Consider the following 23,329-nt stretch of genomic DNA (forward strand, 5'->3'; position numbering starts at 1 on the left):
ATGGACAATGTACCAAGTGTGGGGCAGCCCCTCTAGCGAAGTGGTGAGGTGCCAGGATGGATCATTGCCAGCTTCCTGGGTGTTAGGTACCACCTATATATGAGTTTTAGGGTAATTCTCTTGCTTGCCAATGTAGACTTAAAGGGTTTTTTTGTCCAATGTCTATTCCATTGACCTGGGTCAAATTCATAGCTGAAATCACATTCCCTTTGATGTTTAATAGGGTCAAGTGAACCCACCGATGCACTGAGCAGAATGCTATAGATTATGGATGTTATACCTGGGCCTTGTCCTTCTGTGGCTATTACAAGTCTTTCAAATGGGGCCATTGGCCTTGCGGCTGCCTTAGTGGTGACAGTTTGCTTACTGGCTTAGCAAAAAAAGTGCAGATTTGGAGAAGTAGCAGCCAAGGGGTTTGTAAGTGTCCTTATTTAGTCCATATTTCTTGGTCCGACAGTGGTGTATTTCTGTTACAAAAGTCACATGACTGGTATAGACCTTCTGTTCTCCATCTGGCCACATAAAATTGTCAAGAAGTGTTGTGAAATTGTGGGTGGGAGGCGAGGGCTGCCAGAGGGGACAGTGCAGGAGTTAGGAGTCCTGCCTTCTCTTTCCATGCATTAGGAATGGTTTGTGTGGATCACATTTGGAATGTTCTAAATGTTTGCTTTAAAGGGTATGCTGAGGTTGGAATTCCCAGTTGAGTCCTTCTGAGAAACATAAAGGTGGGGATTGATCCTAGTTTTTCATCTGTGCTCACCTCCTCATTTATAACTCACAGCAAGGTTTGGATGTGAGAGAAATGCCAGCTGTTGAATGGATGGGGACAGAACTCAGCCTGTGTCAAGGTAAGTCTCAAGGTTACCCCCAGTCACCCCACATTTACCTTGGAAGTTTACACCATCTATTTGGCAGCCCCATGGAACCTTCCATGACGATAGTGCCACTCCCTTGTCCCATGCAGAGATAAGTTGAGTCAGGTTTGGGGTATAAAGGGACCTACCTGTACTGAATAAGCCCCATTTGGAGCACACCATGGGTCGCTGGGAAGTAATGTGCCTTGCCCTCTGCCTGGGCGCAGTGGGGGCAGCAAAGGTAAGCATGGGCATCAAAATATTTGCTTAAGGGACCACCACCAAGCTGCTGCTAATCAGGAATCAGGATCCAAAGAACCTTTCTCTTAAATCCATAGGATCAGAGGGGCTTAATTTTTTTTTAAGTGTTCTTATAGAGTTATACAAGTGGGTCCTACTACAAAGTGTTGCAGCATGGAGCATTCTCTGTCTGAGACTCCCAACGGTTCCATTCCATTCTCCCCCACTTAGATAGTTTTCTGTTTCTCCCTACTATGCTTAGTCCTCATTTGGCTGTCTTAGAGGGTTTCCACTGCCCAAGTGTCCATTTCCTTCTGCTGGCCCCAACTAAAAATTGTGTTTGTGTGGTTTGGCTATATAGGTAATGGCACATGAAACTCAAATACATTTCTTCCCTTTTTGTTGGTTTAGCTGGGCATCGTGAACACGGAAGGAGGTTTTGTGGAAGGCGTCAATAAAAAGTTGGGCCTTTTCGGGGATTATGTGGACATCTTCAAAGGAATCCCTTTTGCTGCACCTACCAAGACTCTTGAAGACCCCCAGCCTCACCCAGGCTGGCCAGGTAAAGAGGGAGCGGGGGGATGTCTGCACTTCCTTTTTTAACATTTTTTAAAATGTATTTTATTTTTTACGTCTGCACTTTTTTTTTTACGTTATTTTTTATGTCTGCACTTTTAACTACTAACAATGCCCCCTATGAACATTCCAAATGCTGAAAATGGTTTCTACATCGTTATATTAGGAATCCTCACAAGAACCATGTACGGTTCCCCAGTGTTGTTACGTCCATAATTACAGTGGGGTGGGGCTCAGATTGAGAAAACAGCAACTGGAGCTGCCATGCAGAAGTTCACCTGTTCAATCTCCTGTGACATATACAGGTACGGCTGGGAGAGTCTCCTTGCCTGAAACCCTGGTGGGTTGCTGCCAGTTGGTGTAGACAGTACTGAGCAAGATGAACCAATGGTTTGAAGCAATGCAAGGAAGATCCCAATGTTCCTAAACTCATTTTTACCCTGAGCTTAACCATATGGCCTAGCTGAAGTGACTCCCCTATGAGGAAAGGAGTGCAATGCAGGAGGACTTGGGTCATCAATTTGACCTCTATAAAATAATTCAAAACACACATATATGTGTGTGCTTCACTCTTGCCGCATTCAGGGTCTGAGTTAATTTTTCTAATGAGGCGATTTGCCAAACATAGCCGTCGCATTTTTCCAGAGAGACCTGTCCCGTTGTCTTCCAAGCTTAAGTTGTCACTACCCAAAGTTGCTACAAAACTCCATACAATTCTGAGGTCTTGTTTGGTCCCGGAAACAGATTCGGCTCTGTTAATTGAGGTGTTATAACAATCTCCGGCTTAATAAAGACTTTTAGATCAGAGGATAAACAATATAATTGCAACTAGTGCTGGTTTCAAGAGTTCTGTCCATGCACAAAAACCACATGTACCCAAACCTTTGGAGCCAAAGAGAACTTTCTGGCCTCCTGGAGCTGGTGCACTGAGCAGGCATCTCTCACAAGCAAGGCAGAGAGCTTAAATCCTCTTTTTTGTGCTGAGTCTGCTTGGGTTATCCAGCTTAAAAAGAGCTTTTTAAGCTCTCTGCTTTTCTTGTGGGAAGGTGGGCAAGGCCCATTAGTTGCACCAACTCTGGAACTCTTGCATGAGATTTTGCGGGAACTTGGGTGGCCCTACAAGATTTCATGGAAGCCTCCCAGAGCTAGGAACTGGGCAGGCCTTGCCCCCACGAGCGAAGAGGAGAACTTGAAAATTCATTTTGCACCAGGTAATCCCAAAATCCTCCCTTGGATTTAATTTGTGCCATTTCAACGAGCCCGCCTTGAAGTCATGCGAGTTAAATGTGTGTATGATGCTGTCATACTGAACTCGCCTAGAAAGGCTGCACTTCTTTGGCATTCCGGCCATGCATGTTGTTAAGTTCTTATGACTTAAGAGCAACAACATTAACAGGCTGCTCAAAGTGATAATTGCCAGGGTGTCAAACACTACATGCCCTTTGGCTTTACCTCTCTCTGTGTTAATCCCCCACTTTTGTTTTGATATTTCTTTTGCTGTATTGTGATTTTGTGTTTTTGTGTGTGTGTGTGTAGCTCAACCAGAACTATTTTAAAATGTAAAACAAAACAAGCTTCCCTCCGGATGCCAAGCTGACAGTCCTGTACGTGTGTTCATCACTTTCTCTCTCAGGCACCCTGCAGGCCAAGGAGTATAAGAATCGTTGCATGCAGTCCACACTCACCCAGACAGATGTGCGTGGCACCCAAGATTGTCTTTATCTCAACATCTGGGTCCCCCAAGGGAAAAAAGAAGGTCAGTGTCCTTCAAAAAGGATATTGTCGAGTTAGAAAAGCTTCAGAAAAGAGCAGCCAGAGTGATCAAACGACTCCCCTATGAGGAAAAGGTAGCATTTGGGGCTTTTAAGTTTAGAGCAGTGTTTCCCAAACTTGGGTCTCCAGCTGTTTCTGGACTACAACTCCCATCATCCCTAGCTAGCAAGACCAGTGGTCAGGGATGATGGGAATTGTAGCCCAAAAGCAGCCGGAGACCCAAGTTTGGGAAACACTGGTTTAGAGGAAAGGTGAGTGAGAAGTGAAACGACAGATGTTTATAAAATTACACCTGGCATGGAGAAAGTGGACAATTCCACACACACACCCATCTTCTCTTGTAACACTAGAATTCATGGGCATCCAATGAAGCTGAATGATGGAAGATTCAGGGCAGAGAAAAGTCCTTCTTCATGCAGCACATCGTTAAACTATGGAACCCACAGGAGGTAGTGATGATGGCCACCTACCTAGATGGCTTTCGAAGGGGATTAGACAAATGCAAAGAGGAGAAGGCTGTTCATGGCTACTAGCCGTGATGTCTATGCTCTCTTTCCATGTTTGGAGGCAGCAGTGTTTCTGAATACCAGTTTCTGGAAACCACAGGAGAGGAGGGGGCTCTTGGGCTCAGGTCCTGCTTGCTGGTTTCCCATTTGCTTGCTGGCCACGGTGAGAACAGGATGCTGGACTAGGTGGGCCACTGGTCTGATCCAGCAGGGCTCTTCCAATGTTCTTTAGCTGATAGCTGGGGCAGAGCATGGGGCCTTGTGCAGATGTTTTCCTCGCTGTGCAATGGCATGTGTTAATTTGTGGGAGGGAGAGCTATTGTTTTTGACTTTCATTGTACTGAATGAACAACAGCTTGCATGAGAGCTGGTGTGGGGTCATGTGATTTCTTGCTGCGCCAAAATCGGTATACAACCTCTGATTGTGAACGGGATCCGTTCCAGAGGCCCGTTCGCAACATGAAAAGAGCACAACCTGCAGCGGTGCGTCTGCACACACGCGGGTTGCGATTCACCGGTTCTGCGGATGCGCGTGATGTCATTTTGCGCTTCTGTGCATGCGTGAGCGGCGAAACCCAGAAGTAACCCTTTTGGTACTTCTGGGTCACCGCGGGACGTAACCTGAAAGAACGTAACATGAAGCAGACGTAACATGAGGTATGACTGTATCATTCCCCACTCTCCACTTATTGAGAGGAGGAGTGGCATCTTTGGGACTCCTCACAGAGGCATTGTATCCTTTAAACTGGGGTGGGAGGGAGACCTCAGCCTTCCAGCCCCCTCCCTCTCTCTGGCCATGGGGAAACTCTGCGGTTACATCCCTCACCAACCCTGCCTTGCACCCTCTGACAATGCATCTTGCTTTCCTGGTTAGGGAACAGAGAACAGTGTGTGAGCGTGTGCAGAAACTAGTCTTGCCATACAAAAGGTAAAATTTACATTGGTTGCTTTGTCCGCTTTTGCCTTTAGCCCCGCCCACCACTGGTATGTGGCTCCCAGGAGGTTACCCAGAAAAGAATGTAGCCCTTGGGCTAAAAAACTGCTCCGGCACTCCTGCTTTAAATGTGCCCCCATCAGTCATCAGTGGATATTTAGGCAGAGATCTTTGAGTTCTGGCTTCCTGCTGGCTCACGCCTCTGCTTCTTCATCCCTTCCCCTTTCTGCTTCAGTCTCCACCAACTTGCCGGTGATGGTCTGGATTTATGGGGGAGCCTTTCTCTGGGGTGGCGGCCAGGGACCCAACTTCCTGAGCAACTACCTCTACGACGGAGAGGAGATTGCCACCCGCGGAAAGGTCATTGTGGTGACGCTCAACTACCGCCTTGGACCCCTGGGTTTCCTCAGCACAGGAGATGCTAGCCTTCCAGGTAAGACCTTTCTTTGGGGGGATATTCCCCCCCCCCACAGCTACAGTCATCTTGCATAAGTTAACGTTTGTTTTGCTGTTTCCCTCCAACCTTTGCATTGGGGGCTTGGGAACCTGTGACTCTTCGTATGCTGCTGGACTGCAGCTCCATCATTCCTCTGAACACTGGTCATGCTGGCTGAGGCTGATGGGAGTTGGAGTCTAGCAACATCTGGAGTGCCATCCCTGATCTAAGAAGAGGGATTCTTTAATAAGGGAATGCCTTTTTCAGAGGCATCATTTCATGTCTTGCATGCGGCAGGAAATGTTCCTCCTTAATTCAGGGAAGGGGGATCTGTAGCCTTCCAGATGTTGCTGGAATACAGCTCCCATCATCCCTGACTGGTGGCCTTGCTGGCTGAGGCCGATGGGAGTTGGAGTCCAAAAACATCTGGAGGGCTCCTGGTTTCCCATCCCTGATCTACACCTACATGTGTATATGTACCTGACAACTGAAAATCACACACAATACATCTAATCTACAAAATCTTGTGGTGTTTTTTAATACTAAAGGTTCTTTGAGTTGCTTTTCCTGGTCTGGCCTCACAGTGGTCTGGCTCAGAAAAGCCCAGCTGCGTATTTATTTAACTGAAATATTTATGTCCCACTTTTCTGCTTGACAACAGCCCTGCAGGCTTACTCCTAGGGCTGTGTGTGTGTGTGTGTGTGTGTGTGTGTGTGTGACTCCAGCTCTTTTCTTTCAGGTAACTATGGCCTCAAAGACCAGCACATGGCCATTGCCTGGGTCAAGAGAAACATAAAGAACTTTGGAGGGGACCCCGACAACATCACAATCTTTGGAGAGTCTGCTGGGGCCGTCAGTGTCTCCTTACAGGTACGGGGCCCTTTCTTTCTATTTCATTTTGTTAAGGGTTTAATTCAATTTAATTTTAATTTTTCTTAGGTGTGGGGCTCTTGATTGGTTCAGGAGTTGAGTCACAATATGTGGTTTTGTTATTGTGGGGAAAGAGCTACTGGAAGAATGAGTGGCAGTCAGGGAGTGGGGTGGAATGCTGGGAGGAGCAAGGGACAGGGGAAGAGGGTCTGCTGGGAAACATCAGCTTGGGGAAGGGCTGTAATAGCTCAGCGGTATAGAGCATCCCTTTATTCAGAACTTTGAGGACTAGAATCCTATTATATTTTTAGGAGAAAGGGCCAAAGCTCAGTGGTGTGGAGCACATACTTTGCATTCAGAATGCCCCAGGTTCAACAACTTCGCCAAAACAAGCTCAACAACTTTTGTGTCCGGATTTTCACTTTTTGAAATACAGTGGTACCTCAGGTTACATACGCTTCAGGTTACAGACTCCGCTAACCCAGAAATAGTACCTCAGCTTAAGAACTTTGCTTCAAGATGAGAACAGAAATCGTGCTCTGGTGGCACGGCAGAAGCGGGAGGCCCCATTAGCTAAAGTGTTACCTCAGGTTAAGAACAGTTTCAGGTTAAGAACAGACCTCCATAACGAATTAAGTTCTTAACCCGAGGTACCACTGTATGCCAACCCTAGATAGCGGCTTCCTATTTTCCTAAACAATATAAGGACTAGAAGCTTGATTCCCCTCCCCAAAGGGAAGCTGAAATTTTCTGAATGCTAACCTCTTACCAAGTACCACCTTCTGAGCTTTATTTTTTTTGTCTTGGATATCAGTGCCCTCCCTTCAGATGTGAAGGAAATAAGCAGCTATCTTCTCTTTAAAAGACATCTGAAAGCAGCCCTGTTTAGGGAAGTTTTTAATATTTAATGCTGTATTGTTTTTAACACTTGATTGGAAGCCGCCCAGAGTGGCTGGGGAAACTCAGTCAGATAGGCGGGGTATAAATTTTTATTATTATTATTATTATTATCATCATCATCATCATCATCATCATCAAGTCCTTCTTCTGCCGAGCATCACGACAGACCGGTTGTCTGACTCGGTATAAAGCAACTTCCTATGATCTCCTATGACTGTCTTCTGTCCCTTCTCCTGCACTGTAGATGCTGTCGCCCTACAACAAAGGATTGATCAAGCGGGCTATCAGCCAGAGTGGAGTCGGCCTCTGCTCTTGGGCCATTCAGAAGAACCCCCTCTACTGGGCTACCAAGGTAATGCAATGTCAAATTGGAGAGTTTTCTTTCTTTTTTCAAAATGATTTTTCAAATTTTTTTCCGGAGTAACACAAAAACCACATCCATGTAGCGTGACAATAACAAAACAAGAAATTATGATGCATTGAATTCTGAAAAATTATAGATAAAATGGAGTGCTTTTTATGATGGTGAGAACTGATAACAAAGCAGACACAAGTGTACAAAACAACTATGCCAGGGGAACAAAACTCATTGGGAATCGTATCTCCCCATAATGGGCATTGTGAACCTGGAGGGAGATGTTCGCTCTCCTAACGTAAGATGAACTCAATGAAAAGGTACCAGGTGACTGAGAAATAATCTTCAGATTTAACACATCTGGCCTGCTTGTTGTGCTCTTGTTCTTTTCTCAGATAGTGCCTGATTCCATACTTTATTTCCCCAGGCTTGGATAGTAAAAGGTTACTGATGCCTCCAGTGTTGTGCTATCTTCAGTTGGGCAGGAGTCACTAATAGAACAGTTAAACCTTTGCACAGCACTTTTTACATGTTGTATGGAAGAATTATGGATTTTTTTTGTTTTTTTTAATAAATATTTATTAGATTTTCCAATTTTATACAAACACAAAAAGAAAAAAGAAAAAAAAGAAAAATATTAAGAACAAGTCAATTTCAGTAACAATTTTTCAATAACATGTTTCTTTGACTTCCTCATACCTCCCCTTCTTGTTTTCTAGTTCAACTTGTTAATCCAGCAAATCCTAATCTCTTAACATTCCTTTTAAAGTAACGCCTTATTTTCCACTCAACATTTTAAATTTAATGACTTAAACAATTTTAATCCCTATTGTCTTTATCATAACAGCTAGAGACCACAAAAGTTCAATCCAACATCTTTTCAGAGTTCATTAATTTTGTAGTGTTTCTGTAAATAGTCCTTAAATTTCTTCCAATCTTCTTCTGCCGACTCTTCTCCCTGGTCGCGGATTCTGCCAGTCATTTCTGCCAGTCCCATACAGTCAATCAACTTCATCTGCCATTCTTCCAGAGTGGGTAGATCTTGAGTCTTCCAGTGCTTTGCTATAAGTATTCTTGCTGCCGTTGTAGCATACATAAAAAAAGTTCTGTCCTTCTTTGGCACCAAATGGCCAACTATGCCCAAGAGAAAAGCCTCTGGTTTTTTCAAGAAGGTATACTTAAATACCTTTTTCATTTCATTATAAATCATTTCCCAGAAAGCCTTAATCTTTGGGCACGTCCACCAAAGGCGAAAGAATGTACCTTCAACCTCCTTACATTTCCAGCATTTATTATCGGGCGGAAGAATTATGGATTTTGAAGGGATAGGCTGTGTTCTTTGGCTCGCGAGGTACAGTGGTACCTCTGGTTCCGGACGGGATCCGTTCTGGAGCCCCGTTCGCAACCTGAAGAGAATAAAACCCACGTCTGCGCGTCTGCACATGCGCAGGTCGTGATTCACATGCACGTGGTGTCATTTTGTGTGTCTGCGCATGCCCGAGCAGCGAAACCTGGAAGTAATCCTTTCTGGTACTTCCGGGTCACCATGGGACGCAACCTGAAAACATGCAACCTGAAGCAAACGTAACATGAGGTATGACTGTACATGGTTTTCGGAAAAAGCCCATTGGGAAGTGGTCTCGTTTGAACGTGAACTTGCCTGAATTTCTCCTCTGACTCTTCTTGCAGGTAGCTCAGAAAGTCGGCTGCCCAACAGACAACACCACAAAGCTAGCAAACTGCCTCAAGGTCACCGACCCCAAGGCCCTGACGCTTGCTTACCACCTAGAGGTGCTTAATCTGCGCTGTAAGTTGGACTTCAAGCGGTGAGGTGGGGCTGAGAATGGGTGCCTCTGTAAACTGTGAGGAGCAACAGTCTCTCCAGACACTTCGGAAAGCTAAACAGAAGTGTCTTTTAAAAATGAATGCTATTTATTTATTTTGTAAAATCTTTATATATCACAAAACTTTTAAAGCAGTTTATGAAAAGAATAAATATATGAAATTATGCTTAAAAAATAAACCCCGTTAAAAGCAACAATTAAAAGCCTTCAGCAAATAATTAAAACTAATGATAAGCTAAAAACCAGATTAAGAAACATTCCAACATGCTACGTGTCTGTCGATAGGTTTGTCAAAGCAAAAATGTTTTTTGGCAGGTGCTGGAAAGGGTATAGCGAAGGCTCCAGCCTGTTGTCAATGGGCAGGGAGTTTCATGGTGTGGTCCCCGTCCCCTCATGTTTTAACATTGATTTTTGAAAAATCTGGAATGAACGTTATGTGGCGCCTGTAACAAGGCCAGTTCTGCAACACACACACAAAAAAATGCACAGATAGCACATAGGATTTGAAAAGTGGAGAGGAACTGGGAGGTCACCTAGCATGCTCAAATAGGAATTACTATTAAATAAGAAAAGGAAGAAGATGAGTGCTACAGGCAGAGTATTAATTCCCATCCCAAAGTGTAAGATTTGCTCTTTCAACAAGGTCCCTTGGAGGAATTCACAGTGGCCAACCTAGATGCCATTTATAGGAAGCCCACAAGCAGGATCTGAGCATAACAGCTCTCTCCCAATTCTTGATTCCCAGCAATGGGTATTCTGATAGTTATATACAGTTAACTTACATTTAACTTGTGCACATCTGGCTTCATGTGCTTGGCCTTATTTATTTATTTTTAATTAACAGGTGGTAGAAAGTGAGGGTGGGGGTCCAGGAGAAATAACTTTGGCAATCCCACCTGCCGTTAAACCCAATGTATTTTGACTATACTCTGTTTTGACTTCAGGCATGATCCCTGGAACGTAACCCCAGTCACCTATATATCATGTTATATTTACCACCATAGCCTATATATCATGAGGACTAGAATTCTGCAGTTTAGTAGCTTTGCTGTAGTATAGCATATGACATCCCACCTGCAGGACGTCCCTTTCCTATCCTAAACAGTCCAATTGGTTCTCTCCCCCCCCCTGCAGATCCTCTCGTCCATTACCTTGCCTTCTCCCCAGTGGTTGACGGAGATTTCCTCCCAGATAACCCAGAAAATCTCTTTGCCAATGCCGCTGACATTGACTACATCGCAGGGGTGAACAACATGGATGGGCACTTCTTTGCTTCAATTGACATGCCTGCTCTCAACCGCCCGCTAGTGAAGATCACAGCGTAAGGGTTGGGGTGGGGGAGCAAAACCTGATTATCTGTGGGTGGAGGAGAGGACAGCCTTGTCCTGTGGCATAAGACAGAGATGGGGAACACCCTTGCTCCTAATTTCCTAATTTATATCACTGAATGCAAAAAATGGGGGGTGGTCATATCCCGTATGTAGATAAAACTACTGATACACACATGTTTTAGAAACCACAAATTTTGACCAAAAAGAGTGAATCAACTTGTTGCTGAACCCTTTAATGCTGAAAACCGCAACCTATTGGACAGGTTTTATGTTGGAATAGATCCAACATTAGCAAAAAGGGAGAACTTTTGGATGGGCGCACAAACACCTGGAGGATTGTGCCAGCCATTGCTCAGCTTCAGCAAATGAAGCCCCCCTGAGCAGTCCACCCTCAAAACTCTAGGACTGCCACCTTGGAAGCTGCTCTCAACAGTTCTGAGAACAGTTGATGAAGGTGGAAGCTCAAACATTTTGCTATAAGAATTTGAAAGTTTCTGTTTTGCTAGTCACTGTAATTAATAGATAAAAGTTTTTTTTAAGGGTTTAACTGCATCCTACCAGGATCCAGAACCAACTTGCCTGATGTGCTGTTTGATGCTTTTGTTCCTCTCTGCAGGGATGACATGTACCGTGTGGCCCAGGGCCTGACTGTGGAGAAGGGGGTGGAAGGAGCCAATGAAACCTTCTCCCTCTATACCCAGGTGTGGACTGACCACACAAACCAGGAAGTCATGAAAAGATCTGTGATAGACCTGGAGACAGACTACATATTTCTGGTGCCTACCCAGCAGACACTTAGTCTCCATTACCAAAATGCCAAGTGAGTGTTTCTGGAGGGTGGAATGAGTTGGTAGCTAGGGTTTCAGAGAGAGAGACTTGCTGGTCAGTCATTATCTCTGCTTACAGTGGTACCTTGGTATACAAACTTAATCTGTTCCGGAAGTCCGTTCTTAAACCAAAGCGTTCTTAAACCAAGGCATGCTTTCCCATAGCAGCGGGGGACTCAATTTACAAATGGAACACACTCAACAGGAAGTGAAACATGTTCTTATTCCAAGGCAAAGTTCACAAACCAAAACACCCACTTCCGGGTTTGCAGCTTCTTAATCCAAGTTTTCATAAACTAAGCTGTTCTTAAACCAAGGTACCACTGTATTTCCATCCTGTGTCCTCCTTTTTAGGGGGGTTCTTCTGCACTTTCATGGAATTAGTGTGGCAGCACCTACTCACCGGAACTCCCTGCCTATTGATATTAGGCAGACCCATTCACAGTACGGTTTTCAATGCCTGCTCAAAACTTTTTTGTTTAGGCAGACATGTAATTTTAATACATATATTTTTACCTATATCTGGATTAACATTTTCTTATGTCAGCTTGTTTCTTTAGCTCAGTTGGTTAGAACATGGTGCTGATAACACCAAGCTTGCAGGTTCGATCCCTGTATGGGACAGCTGCATATTTCTGCATTGCAGGGAGTTGGACTAGATGATCCTCAAGGCCCCTTCCAACTCTACAGTACTATGATCAGTATTTATTTATTATGTTTGTTGCTTTTCCTCCCACTAAAGTGCCTCAAACCAACTTACACTGTAGAAACAAATTTTTGTTTTCTGAAGAATATTTTACATTGCTTTATGTAAACCACTTTTTCTGGGTGGCATAACAACCTCGGTTTTCTGAAAGGCAGACTTCCTCTTCATTTCCCGGAGAGGGTATTAAGATCAACAAATGAAACCCTCCACCCCCATTGTTCAGCCTGGACACTGAGGTCCAGCTCCAAGAGTCTTCTGGCAGTTCTTTCACTGCGAAAAGTGAAGTGACAGGGAACCAGGCGGAGGGCCTTATCAGCAATGGCGCCCATCCCGTGGAACACTCTCCCGGCAGATGTCAAAGAGTTAAAACAGCTGTATAACTTGTCATAGACATATGAAGGCAGCCCTGTTTCAGGAAGCTTTTTTCTCCTTTCCCTCTGTGTTTTTGTTGGAAGCCGCCCAGAGTGGTTGGGGCAACTCAGTGAGATGGTTGCAGCATAAGAAATGAATTAATAACATTAGTTTTTCAAGGCCCAATTATTATTAGCTTGTGTGTTTTTTTTATTATTATTAGTTTAGTGTTATGGACCGCTGTCCCTGCTGATGTACAAGATGATGTACCATCTGCACCGGTGTTCTGCCATCTTTTAAAGATGTACCTCTTTGCATTCCCCTTAATTTCTTGACCCCAAGTCTCCTGTTTTAATTGCTATGCTGTTTAAACATGTTAACCACAAGTGTTGATATTTTAATGTTTTTAGTGGGGCTATTTTATTGTGTATTTTAATTTTGACGTCCATTAAGCAACATGAATATTAAGGGTGTCAGTCCTCCTAATGAGTAGACCCGTTTTAATTAATGGACATAAGTTAGTCATGGATATTAATTTCAGTGGGTTAATCCTGAGCAGAATTAACATTGACTACAAAACCGAAGAAGATTGTATTGGATACTAGTCCTAACTTGCAGGAGACCTACTTAAAGTAATGGGCAAGACTTATTATTTATATTATATTTATTTATATCCTGCCTTTTATCCAGACTGGGACTCAAGGCAGCTTACACAAATAAAAACAAGACAGATAAAATATAGAAAGCTAAAATAATATAAAATATGTCCAGTAAGAATGTTAGGAGTTTGAGTCCCAGTGAATTTTGCTGTTTCTTTCCTTACTCACCATGCCTTTCTCTCTCTCTCTCCCCCCCTCATTTTAGGAGTGCCAAGACTTACAGCTACCTGTTTTCCCAGGATTCGCGAATGCCTGTCTATCCCAGCTGGGTTGGTGCAGACCATGCTGATGACCTTCAGTATGTCTTTGGGAAACCTTTTGCCACTCCTTTGGGCTACAGAGCTCAGCACAGAAAGGTTTCTAAGGACATGATAGCTTACTGGACAAACTTTGCCAGAACAGGGTAAGGCCTGCTCGACTTTGTTGCCAGTGTCTTTCTCCCAAACCCCTAAACACGAGACGTAGTCCTGTCCAGCTTTTAAAACCCTATTATTTCTCTCCACTGCGAACCACCTGAAAATTGCTGAAGTCAGACCACTCTATGCAACTGACCTCATTGCTGAGCGGTTTCTATCTTCAACCCAAATATCTCCTCCTGTAACAAGCCCATTTAAACTGGTTGTATCCTCAGGTGGCAGAAAAAAGAACAGACTTCCTCTCAATAACAGATGATGGGGAGCAACTGGAAAGGGGCTGCTTTTAGGCTTCCCATTGAGACACCTGCAATGGACACAGTGAAAGCAGGATGCTGGGCCCTTTTTGCCCTGATCCAGCAGTCAGGCTCTTGGGTTCTTAGTGGTATCATGTCCCATGTCTCCTTTTATCCAGGCTGAACAGACCTAGTCCCTTCAGCCTTCTCTGCTTAAGGACTATTTCCCATATTTCTGACACCTTTGTCCCTGTTTGTCTGAATCAAGGATAGTCAATATGGTGCCCCCAAGATACCGCTCCCATCCTCCCTCACCACTGGCCAACCATGGCCGGGGCTGATGGAAGTTGTAGTTCAACAACTACACCATGTTGGCTGCCTCTGTTCTAAATTTGGAACACAGGAAGCTGCCTTATACCATTATCATACTTTGGGGCCATTTAGTTCAGTATTGTCTATATACTGACTATCAGCAGAGATGCCACTGAGGTTTGAACCAGGAACCTTCTGTATGTAAGACTCTACCGCTGAGTTATAGCCCTCCCTGCCTCATCTTATGAGATGCTTAGCGACTTATATTACTTAAGCTGGTACTGTGCCAGTCACAAACCTTCCACTGAGTGTGTGTTTGTATTCTTCACCCTTTCCTAGTGACCCCAACAAAGGGGAATCGGAAGTCCCCATTGGGTGGGTGCCTTATGATATTCAGCATGGCTACTACCTGGAGATCAACAAGGACATCAACTATGAGTCAGCGAAGCAAGGCCTGAGAGCTCCTTTCGTGAATTTCTGGACTGTCGCCTACAGGAGCCTGCCAGACGCACCCGTCACCTTGGATGAGAAGTAGAAACTACTTGGGAAACAGTCACTTCCATTTGTCCAAGAACCAAAACAAACCAACCAACCCAGATTCAGAATGAATAAATAAATCTTAACTCTTTGCAGAGATTGTGAGTTTATTTGTTCTTTGCCCTTATTCATAGACCATTTATCCAACCTCTGCTTACAAACTTCCAAGGATTGTGTCTCACCTTTAGAATTCTGGCCATGACACCAGCCCCAGTAGATCCTCTTGCTCTCTGCAAGAGTTAATCCATGCTTGTACATGACTGCTTGCTTGGCTCCAAATGAGGTGCCCCACTGAAGACAAAACACACACCAGTCACATTATTTGGAGGGAGGGGATTCATGGACAGAAAGCAGAGTAGCAGCCCCTCTGAAGGGAAGTAAACTGGCTACATCTCTGATATCTGAGGGACGGAATGTGCCAATCTGTGTTCTTCCAAGGACCATTGTATGGCCACACAAATCCAACACTCTCACCCTGAAAGAGGAGTTGTCTGCTGGGTCCCTAGACTTAGGCCCATTAGTTCCATTCTGTCTGTTTCAGCATCACTTCAGTTATCTACAGTCCTTTTTTTCTAGGGGGACGCAAAACCCTAAGCATTTGGTGAATCTAAGTTTGGCCTCATTGAGGGGGAGTATTTCAGTATGAGTAAGAAAATGAGAGTACCCCTAAACATTTTTTAAAGAAAAAAAAGTACTGGTTATTTATAACCCTACAATAACATTCCAGTAGGAAACTATGAAAAATTATTTGTTTTCTTTATTTCATATTTCTTACTGTTGTTTTAACTTCAGGACTGTTGAAAATTTAAAAATATATCTATAGCCCAAAAGTTTCAATTTCTATGCAGTATAAGAGAAAGTAGCAGTTCCTTTTCTCGTTCTCCTGCTAATCAGTTTCACTGGATGAGCCCACCTGAATTAACAGTGTTACCAGAGGGGAGGAAAATAACACCTTTCTACCTACCCCATGCAGTTTTTTAAAAACTAGCATGCCTCTCCCCACTCTATTAAATGAAGTGGTGCTTCCAGGTAAGAATTGATTGTGGGCTCAGCGTGGTTCATGCCACCCTCATCTGAACACCATCCTGGTGGTTATTGTTTTCCTATTCCCATGTTAAGTGCAGGGGGATACAGGACAGCATTTTGTAGAGGACATTGTGGAAACCTCACATGAGCATCAGTGAATGAACTTACGTACGTGGCAGGGAAGCACCCAAATCCCAGTTCTTAAAGCCTCTCCTGTTTTTCCAGTTCAATAACATCCTTTCGGGGGGGAATAATTGTTTGCTCACGGCACAAAGAAGCTGGGAACAACTTGGTTCTTTGCCTCAAAATCAGCATTTTTATTGAAAAAGGCTAATTGCATTGCTGTATACAATCACACCAGGTAGTGTGCTACTTCAAGGAAATTGGTACAAAATATACCTCATTTACAGTCACCAACATGGACCACACACTCACGTACACACACACACCCTAGCAGCTGTGGACTCTTGTCACACTCCAATGAAAAGTAGGGAGAAGCAGCAGCTGTTAAGGAAAAAAGCTTCAGGAAGAAGTGTTTGTGCAGTGAGGAAGAACTGGGTGTGGGGAGGAAGTTTCTGGAAAAGGTACATGTATAAAAAGGATTTAGTGGAAGCCTAGCAGGGAAGCTGTCACAACTCCAGGCCTGAGGCCTTTTTTTGCGTGCACAAGGATTTTGTGGGTGAACAGGAAACCTGGTGCAGGTCTAGCAAAAAGTTCTGCACTGGCTGATCCACAGAGAGAGTCCTTGACAATGGCTGGCAACAAAGGCCACAGATCCCCATCCTCCCAGCCGGCAGCAAAAGGGGATGGAGACAAAAAGGAAGCTATTCTGTTGCTTAAAGCCACCAAGAGCGAAAACGCAAGGAAGCCGCTGTTCTACAAAACGGATGGGGGAGTATCTTCCAGCGTTTGTCTAAACAAGAAGAAATAAAACCTTATTTACAGGATCAACACCAGAAGCAGATTGGACAGTAAATGTGGGATAAAGATAAGACAGCCCACTGCTGCCCTCAAGGAGACTATCCGCTCCCTTCATAGGCAGAGCAAAGCCGATTGCCTTTTAGATAATGCTGTTTTGGTGTAGGGGGTGGGGTGTTTTAAAAGAATCTCAGAAACCCTGGGCTTATAAAAACAGGTCTGGCAACTGGAGAATTAACAGCCCTCTTTTCTATGAGATCCTGAGCAAGAAAGCAGATGACTTCTGAGGATTAGGTTAAGAGAAGCTCTCATAAGGCTAAGCCAAGAAGGTGCCCTTTAGCTGATGGTTGGCTCCCAACCTCTAGATGGGAGGCAGGACTCCAATCCACACCTGGATGGCACCACCTTAGATAGGCCAGCTCTAGAACCAGAAATTGCAAAGCCTGCACAGAGAAAGATGTTGCAGATTCTCAATTACTTACACCTCATCCACTCCCATGTTTCTAGCTGTGCTCATTGTGGTTCTTTTTAAAACAAACAACTTTCCCATTAGTCGATTGTACCAAGTGTATCACCAAGGCTGCTCCAATGGAAGTCCTGAGGTGTTGAGGACTCTAGCTTAGTCACTTTTATGATTATGAGTGTGCTGTGGGTCTGTTTGCTCCCTCCAGGCCTATAACCACAGTGACACAGACAGACGCAAGCTCACAAAGAGCGCAAAGGAGGCAGCAGAATTTTGGAGCTTGAAGAGCATCTGCATGGCCTCTTCGTAGTGTTTAGTGAAAAGCTCGTGGCAATATTTTAGTGGTAAAGATAAAATCAGAAGACATTTTCCCTTGCTATGTGGGGGAGGGGGCAGAGGTGGGTTGCAGGACACCTGCAGATAAAATAGGCAGTGGTCAGGAACGATGTGAGTTAAGAGTCCAGCAACTTTGGGGGGTGGGGAAGGCAAAGGTTCACCCTCCTTGTGCTAAAGCACTTTTGACTCCACCCAAGAAACCCTGTCTGAAATGTCCAAAGGAGTATGTAGCATATTCCCCCATTCACACACTCAAAAGGTCTCACACAATTCAAAAACATAAAACTGACCATGCTAACGGATATTTAAACAGTGTTAGTAAAATGTACAAATCCAACCAGTCTATTTACACAAGCAATAAATATTGGGAGTGGGGTGGGGTGGGGTGGAACATTAGTAAATTCATTTTGAGATTCTCTTTACAAAAAAAAAATCTGATCACATCAGACAATAGTCCACAGACCCTACTTCACTGTCAAAGGTTCTTAGTCCATTAAAACACACACAAGAAAAAAACTGGAGTGGCACTTCCCAAGAGGGAGGGGGGCAGTTTCCTTGCAACCCTTTAGAGCAAATCACTTAGCCCTCCTCCCATCTCATCCTTCTCTCCACCCAAAGTCCTTATTTACAGTGTGTTTTGTACAGAAACCAACTTCCTTCAACTCCTGCCTCTGTTGGCCAGCGGAGGCGTTTTGTCATAGAAACACGCTTGCCATTTTTGATCTTTGGTGGAGGCTCTTAATAGAAAGGGGAGGGGGAAGGAGTTTGGAAAAGTTCAAAAAAGTCTTGAGTGGGTTGACCCTATTCTGGCACAGGATCCACCTTCGCTGGTGGCCTTAAATCCACACGAGGAATCCACAGGGCCCTCCATGTGGACAGGCAGCGGTGGGGGAAAGTTTCAGACTCCTGTTGAGGACAAAAAAGTGCATTTCTGGACCAATTCCAGGCAGTGAGTTCGCTTGACCAAGACAACCAAGAAGGAACTGTATCCAGGAGCATGGAAGATGAAGACAGTCATTGCCCCACACATGGGCTTGCCCCAATCTCCTGAACTCCCAGTCCCCAGCCTCTGCTCGGGTGCATCTTAGCAGAGAACGGAGAAAGCAAGACCCCCTTAGCAGCACCACGCTGATCGGTGTAGACACCTAAGGCAGGCTACGGCTTCAGGCAGCCACATAAGCTTGGCTTGCACCATGGAAAGGTGTTTTGTTTTTTTAAATGGAAAATAAAAATGTCCTCCTCGTTGTTGTTGTTTTTAAAAAAGACGAGATGCAGACCTGATTTAAAAGGCAAGGGGGGCCAGCTGCTGCCAACGCAGAGAGAGAGAAAGCGCGAAGAGCAACGTGCAGGAGCGGCGTTGCTGCTAAGGGATCCCGCTTCCAATTTCCAGGGTTTCGGCTGGGGCACCTCCTTGGCAAGATGGAGGAACGGGTCAAGGCTGCCGGGCTGGGGAGATCAATCACATCATCTCTCACACACCTGCCCCCAACCCCATGGCGTTTAAGACAGACTGGTAGCCAAGAGTGGAACAGCACTGAGTTGGTGAGGGGGCAAAGCCCGTGGGTGGGGCAGGTGACCCTCTGCCCCAGGGGTTAGAAGATGCCTTTGGCAATTTTGAGGCCTTTCTGCTTCATCCGTGGCAGCGTGGAGCTCGATCCATGCTTGATCTTGACGGCCTTGGAGAAGCCTCTCTTCTTGAGCACAAAGTCGTAGTTGGCAGCAGAGTTCATGGCGTAGAAGACATTGGCGTTGTCCGGGATTTTCAGTTCTAGGAGGATAAGGGGAGGGGAAGCGAGAGAGAGGGAGAGGAGTCAGGTTCAAGGACTGGGCTTTTAAGGAGATGCTACGGAGAGGGGACGCGGGTGGCGCTGTTCCTCTTGAGGACCAGAAACTTGTCCTTTTTTAAAAAAGGATTACGTATCAGGTAGGGTAGGGGTGAGGGACACGGGTGGCGCTGTGGGTTAAACCACAGAGCCTAGGACTTGCTGATCAAAAGGTCGGCGGTTCGAATCCCTGCGACGGGGTGAGCTCCCGTTGCTCGGTCCCTGCTCCTGCCAACCTAGCAGTTCGAAAGTATGTCAAAGTGCAAGTAGATAAATAGGTACCACTCCGGTGGGAAGGTAAACGGCATTTCTGTGCGCTGCTCTGGTTCGCCAGAAGCGGCTTAGTCAATCTGGCCACATGACCCAGAAGCTGTACGCCGGCTCCCTCAGCCAATAAAGCAAGATGAGTTGCCACGACTGGACCTAATGGTCAGGGGTCCCTTTACCTTTACAGAGAGGGGAACAGCTCCAATTCCCACCAGCCCCAGCCAGCATGGCCAGTGGTCAGCATGGCCAACCAGGTACCCAAATTGGAAGCCACGAGCAGGACCCTTAGCTGCAGTGGCACTTCTCCCGACTTGCGATTCCTAGCAACTGGCGTTCAGAGGCCCACTGCCTCTGACAGTGGAGGGAAAACATAGCCGTAATCATGGCTAAGCAACCACGGCACCTCACCTCTCTCTTCTGAGATGATCTGAATGAGCTCATAGTCCTCCGGCCGATCCCCATCCAGATTGTGTTTGGCCATGGCTTTACGGATCACAACCGGGGTCTTGTCCTGGCTGGTTACCTGGAAAATATTAATGTAAAAACAAAAACCCACATTTAGGCAAGCACCTACTCTTGAATGCAGAAGGCCCCAGGTTCACTTGCCCATGGCACCTCCAGGAAGGTAACCTTCCTTGAAACTCTGGAAAGCTACTGCCTGCCAGTGTTCACAGTACTGAGCTAAATGGGCCCATGGTCTGACTCGGTATAAGGCAGCTTCCTACGTCCATCAGGAGCATCTAGAGTTCAGTGGGCAGAGGATCTGCTTTGCATGCAGAAGGTCCCAGTTCAACCCCTGGCATCCCCTAGTAGGGCTGAGATAGGACTCCCTGCCTGAAATCCTAGAGAGCCTCTGCTGGCCAGTGTAGGAAGTACAAAGGCAGATGAGCCGATGGTCTGACTTGGTTTAAAGCAGCTTCCTAAGGACTAGCACAGAACATTTGGTGAACGGATATCCTAGGCTAGCTCTTTACATTTGCTCCCAAAAAGCTTCCCGAAAAAACCCTCCGGATTTCTAACTGCACCCAACTACCCACCTCACAGAAAAGAAAGACCCCTCCTCGTCAAGAGACCCTCACCAGAATGCTCTTGTACATGTTTCCATTCTCCACGGCCAAGCTGACCCGGATGATGCAACAGTCGTCAATTTGCTGGTTATAGAGGGGCAAGGAGAGAGAGGAGTAGCTGGAGATGCCTGAGACAGAGCGCTTGTGGGTGCGAGAGGCCGTCACTGGCGTGGAAGAGACAGAGGAGGAGGAGGCGCTGCTCGAACTCGAGCCGATTCCAGAGGTGTCCAGGGAGGAAAGCGAGGTGGATTCCCAGAACTGCGGAGGGAGGAGAGAAAGAGGGGAGAGAATTAAAGGGCTTTATTTAAGCCTCCTTCAACGGAGCGGGTGTTTCCTTTTCTGCCTCCCCAGGTATTCCTTATTGAGAAAAATCACCTTTCTACTACAGGCAGTGCTCAGGGGCACCCCCTCCTGGCCAGAAGCGGAGTTGAACGTCTGGGCGTCCAGGGCGGGAAGGTAACACTAATGGGGCGGGATAAATTACATTTCAGAAACATGCGGCGCCTCGCAAGACACAGGCCCCTCCCACCTCAAGTGCGGGAGGGGGAGGGGCTCATATCAGCTCCGCCCACCTGCCCCACCCACCGCCAACAGCCTCTGAAGCCTGCTCCCTACAGGCGTTTGCCTTGGGACAGAAGGATTTCCAGGCCTGCCCGTTCCAAAACCTGCCCCCCGCCCCCAAAGCGAAAGTCGGCCGCTCCCCTGACAACGGGGCGCACCTGCCACCTGCCCCCCTGGGTGCAAGCGGGGCCTAGTGGGACGCTGTCTTGTACCTTCTTCTCTTGACCCTCAGGAGAGTCAGGGATGAAGCTGATGTTGATCTCCTCTACATCGGAGCTGCTGGAGCCGGCCGACGTGACACTGACGGAGTCAGCCATGTCCCCACTGCACAGGTAGGGACCGCACTTCAGCTGGTCAAAGGACTTGGAGTGGGAGCTGCCGCTGGCACAGGAAGATTCAGTGCTGGGGGCCTGCCGGCTGGGAAGAACAAGGAAAGCAAATAAGCAGCTTTCAGGAAGGGGCCCAGGTGGCTCAAGGCAGAAGGCCCCAGGTTCACTCCCCAGTGACATCTACGCTCCCTGCCTCAATCCCTGGAGAGCTGCTGCCCATCAGTGTAGACCGTATTGTGCAAAATAGGAACATTCTAAGCCAGGCCAGTAGTCTATTAAAATGAGGCTTCAGTTCAGAACCATGAGGACTAGGACCTTATGTTGTCTTTAAAGGAAGAGCTCTAGAATGCAGAACTTTGCAAGCAGAAAATTGCATGCTCAATCACCAGCATCTTCAGATAGGCTTGGCAGAGACTGCTGCCAGTCAGTGTAGGTAATATTGGCTAGAGCCATGGTGATGTAGTGGTTGGAGTGTTGGACAAAGACCCGGGAGACCAAGGTTTATATTCCCCCTTCAGAAGGTCCCAGGTTCAATCCCTACTGGCCTTGGGCTTAAAATAAAACAAGTGTACTCAAGCCAGTAGGATGTTAATTAAAATTGCATTAACTAGCCTTGGGTCCCCATATGTGCTTGGATTGCAACTCCCATCATCCATGACCAAGCTGGCTGGGGATGATGGGCGTTGTAGTCCAACAACGCCCGACAACCCACTGTTACAAGTTATCCCTCTAAGCTAGCCCATCCCCAAAGTTGGAGGAAAAATTCAACTCCAGTCTAGTTGGCTTCTGGAAGGGGCCAATGTACATTCTTGGCTTGTGCCTCATGCAGCAAAAGAGAGAGAGAGAGAGAGAGAGAGAGAGAGAGAGAGAGAGAGAGAGAGAGAGAGAGAGAGAGAGAGAGAGAGAGAGAGAGAGAGAGAGAGACTTCTGCTAGCCTCAATATAAAGGCAGCTTCTTCCTGTCTCCTCAAGTTCTTGATGACGCCTCCTCATTTCACCTGAAGGCAGCCACTGCAGCAGTGGTACACTGGTGTGAGATGCCAGCTCCACTGGGCACCTCCTGCCCCTGAACTGTGCCAAATGGTCATTATAGGAATGTCTATGCCTGAGTTTAGATTTTTATTTTCCTCTTCCCTCCTTGTCCCTTTTTCCTTATGTGTTGTGGAGGGCTGTTTTTTGTTTAAAGAAGATTGGAAACCTGTGGGCAGGGACTGTCTTGTTTTCATTGTGTTATAAGCTGCTCCGGGAGCCATTTTGGCTGAAGAGCAGGGTATGAGTGTTCTAAATAAAGACATATATAATAAACAATTTCTGCAGCCAGGGTGTCTCTGAAAGCTGCTCTTTAGCCCCAACTTGTTTTAAGCTGGCTTTTAAAATGAGGGCTCAGAGATGCCCCTGGAGCAACACTGCACTTTGGGATCGATCCACAAGGACTCACTCGCTCCAGCGCTTGATGATCCCTGTGTTTTTCTTCGCCTTCAAGGTGTTGCTGGCTGACTCCGACAGGGGCTCAATCTCACAGGAGAGGCCGTAGCTGGAAGGAATGGGGGGGGGGGGAAGGACACTGGTTGGTGTTTGCATCAACTCTGAGCTTCTTGCCTCAAGAGCTGTTCTCTTCACCCTCCTGCAGGATGGGGGAGACTTCAGGCCCAGGGGTTCCAAAGTGGCCTCCCAGGCTTCTCTGTCCGGCCCTCCAGACTCTCTTCCTGGGCTCTGCCCTCCCGTTCACAGGCTCTCACCAGCCCTGCTCTTGGAAAGGGGGCAATGCCTCTTGCCTGCCTACATGGAGAGATGTGGGGGTGGGCATAGCCTACAGTGTAAAAGGTGAGAGTGGTACCTGTTGCTCCACTCACTTTCACCTCTGGCCTTGCCCACTACTG

General features: G+C 46.3%; 2 protein-coding genes across 8 annotated transcripts in view; one reads left to right on the plus strand and one right to left on the minus strand.

Annotated features, from left to right (window-relative positions):
- Positions 1 to 85: 85 nt before the first annotated feature.
- CEL (carboxyl ester lipase) lies at positions 86 to 14,725 on the plus strand. The gene is made up of 11 exons (XM_083596429.1): positions 86 to 1,095; positions 1,506 to 1,656; positions 3,304 to 3,426; positions 5,119 to 5,316; positions 6,059 to 6,189; positions 7,334 to 7,441; positions 9,134 to 9,251; positions 10,423 to 10,609; positions 11,236 to 11,439; positions 13,368 to 13,565; positions 14,463 to 14,725. Exons 1-11 carry the CDS (start codon positions 1,036 to 1,038, stop codon positions 14,656 to 14,658), a joined length of 1,674 nt encoding a protein of 557 aa, XP_083452555.1. The 5' UTR covers positions 86 to 1,035; the 3' UTR covers positions 14,659 to 14,725.
- Positions 14,726 to 15,981: 1,256 nt separating this feature from the next.
- The window catches only part of RALGDS (ral guanine nucleotide dissociation stimulator), a 91,010-nt gene continuing 83,662 nt past the window's right edge, over positions 15,982 to 23,329 (minus strand). For 4 of the 7 annotated variants that reach the window (XM_083596339.1, XM_083596336.1, XM_083596338.1 and 1 more), the window contains exons 14-19: positions 22,888 to 22,983; positions 21,334 to 21,538; positions 20,936 to 21,022; positions 20,573 to 20,818; positions 19,902 to 20,016; positions 15,982 to 19,171 (exon numbers count right to left, since the gene is read on the minus strand). In XM_083596339.1, coding sequence (XP_083452465.1) covers positions 18,996 to 19,171; positions 19,902 to 20,016; positions 20,573 to 20,818; positions 20,936 to 21,022; positions 21,334 to 21,538; positions 22,888 to 22,983 — 925 coding nt within the window. In that variant the 3' untranslated portion in view covers positions 15,982 to 18,995. The remainder of the gene's footprint in view (positions 19,172 to 19,901; positions 20,017 to 20,572; positions 20,819 to 20,935; positions 21,023 to 21,333; positions 21,539 to 22,887; positions 22,984 to 23,329) is intronic. The other 3 variants (XM_083596341.1, XM_083596340.1, XM_083596337.1) reach the window with 1 other exon arrangement.

This window comes from Podarcis filfolensis (genome assembly GCF_964270895.1).
Source record: "Podarcis filfolensis genome assembly, chromosome: Z".
NCBI classification, from domain to species: domain Eukaryota; kingdom Metazoa; phylum Chordata; class Lepidosauria; order Squamata; family Lacertidae; genus Podarcis; species Podarcis filfolensis.

Coding starts and splice junctions, on each gene's coding strand:
- CEL (XM_083596429.1), top strand. CDS start 1,036: ATGGGTCGCTGGGAAGTAATGTGCCTTGCCCTCTGCCTGGGCGCAGTG. Junction 6,190..7,333: donor CCGTCAGTGTCTCCTTACAG/GTACGGGGCCCT, acceptor CCTGCACTGTAG/ATGCTGTCGCCCTACAACAA. Junction 10,610..11,235: donor CCGCTAGTGAAGATCACAGC/GTAAGGGTTGGG, acceptor TCCTCTCTGCAG/GGATGACATGTACCGTGTGG.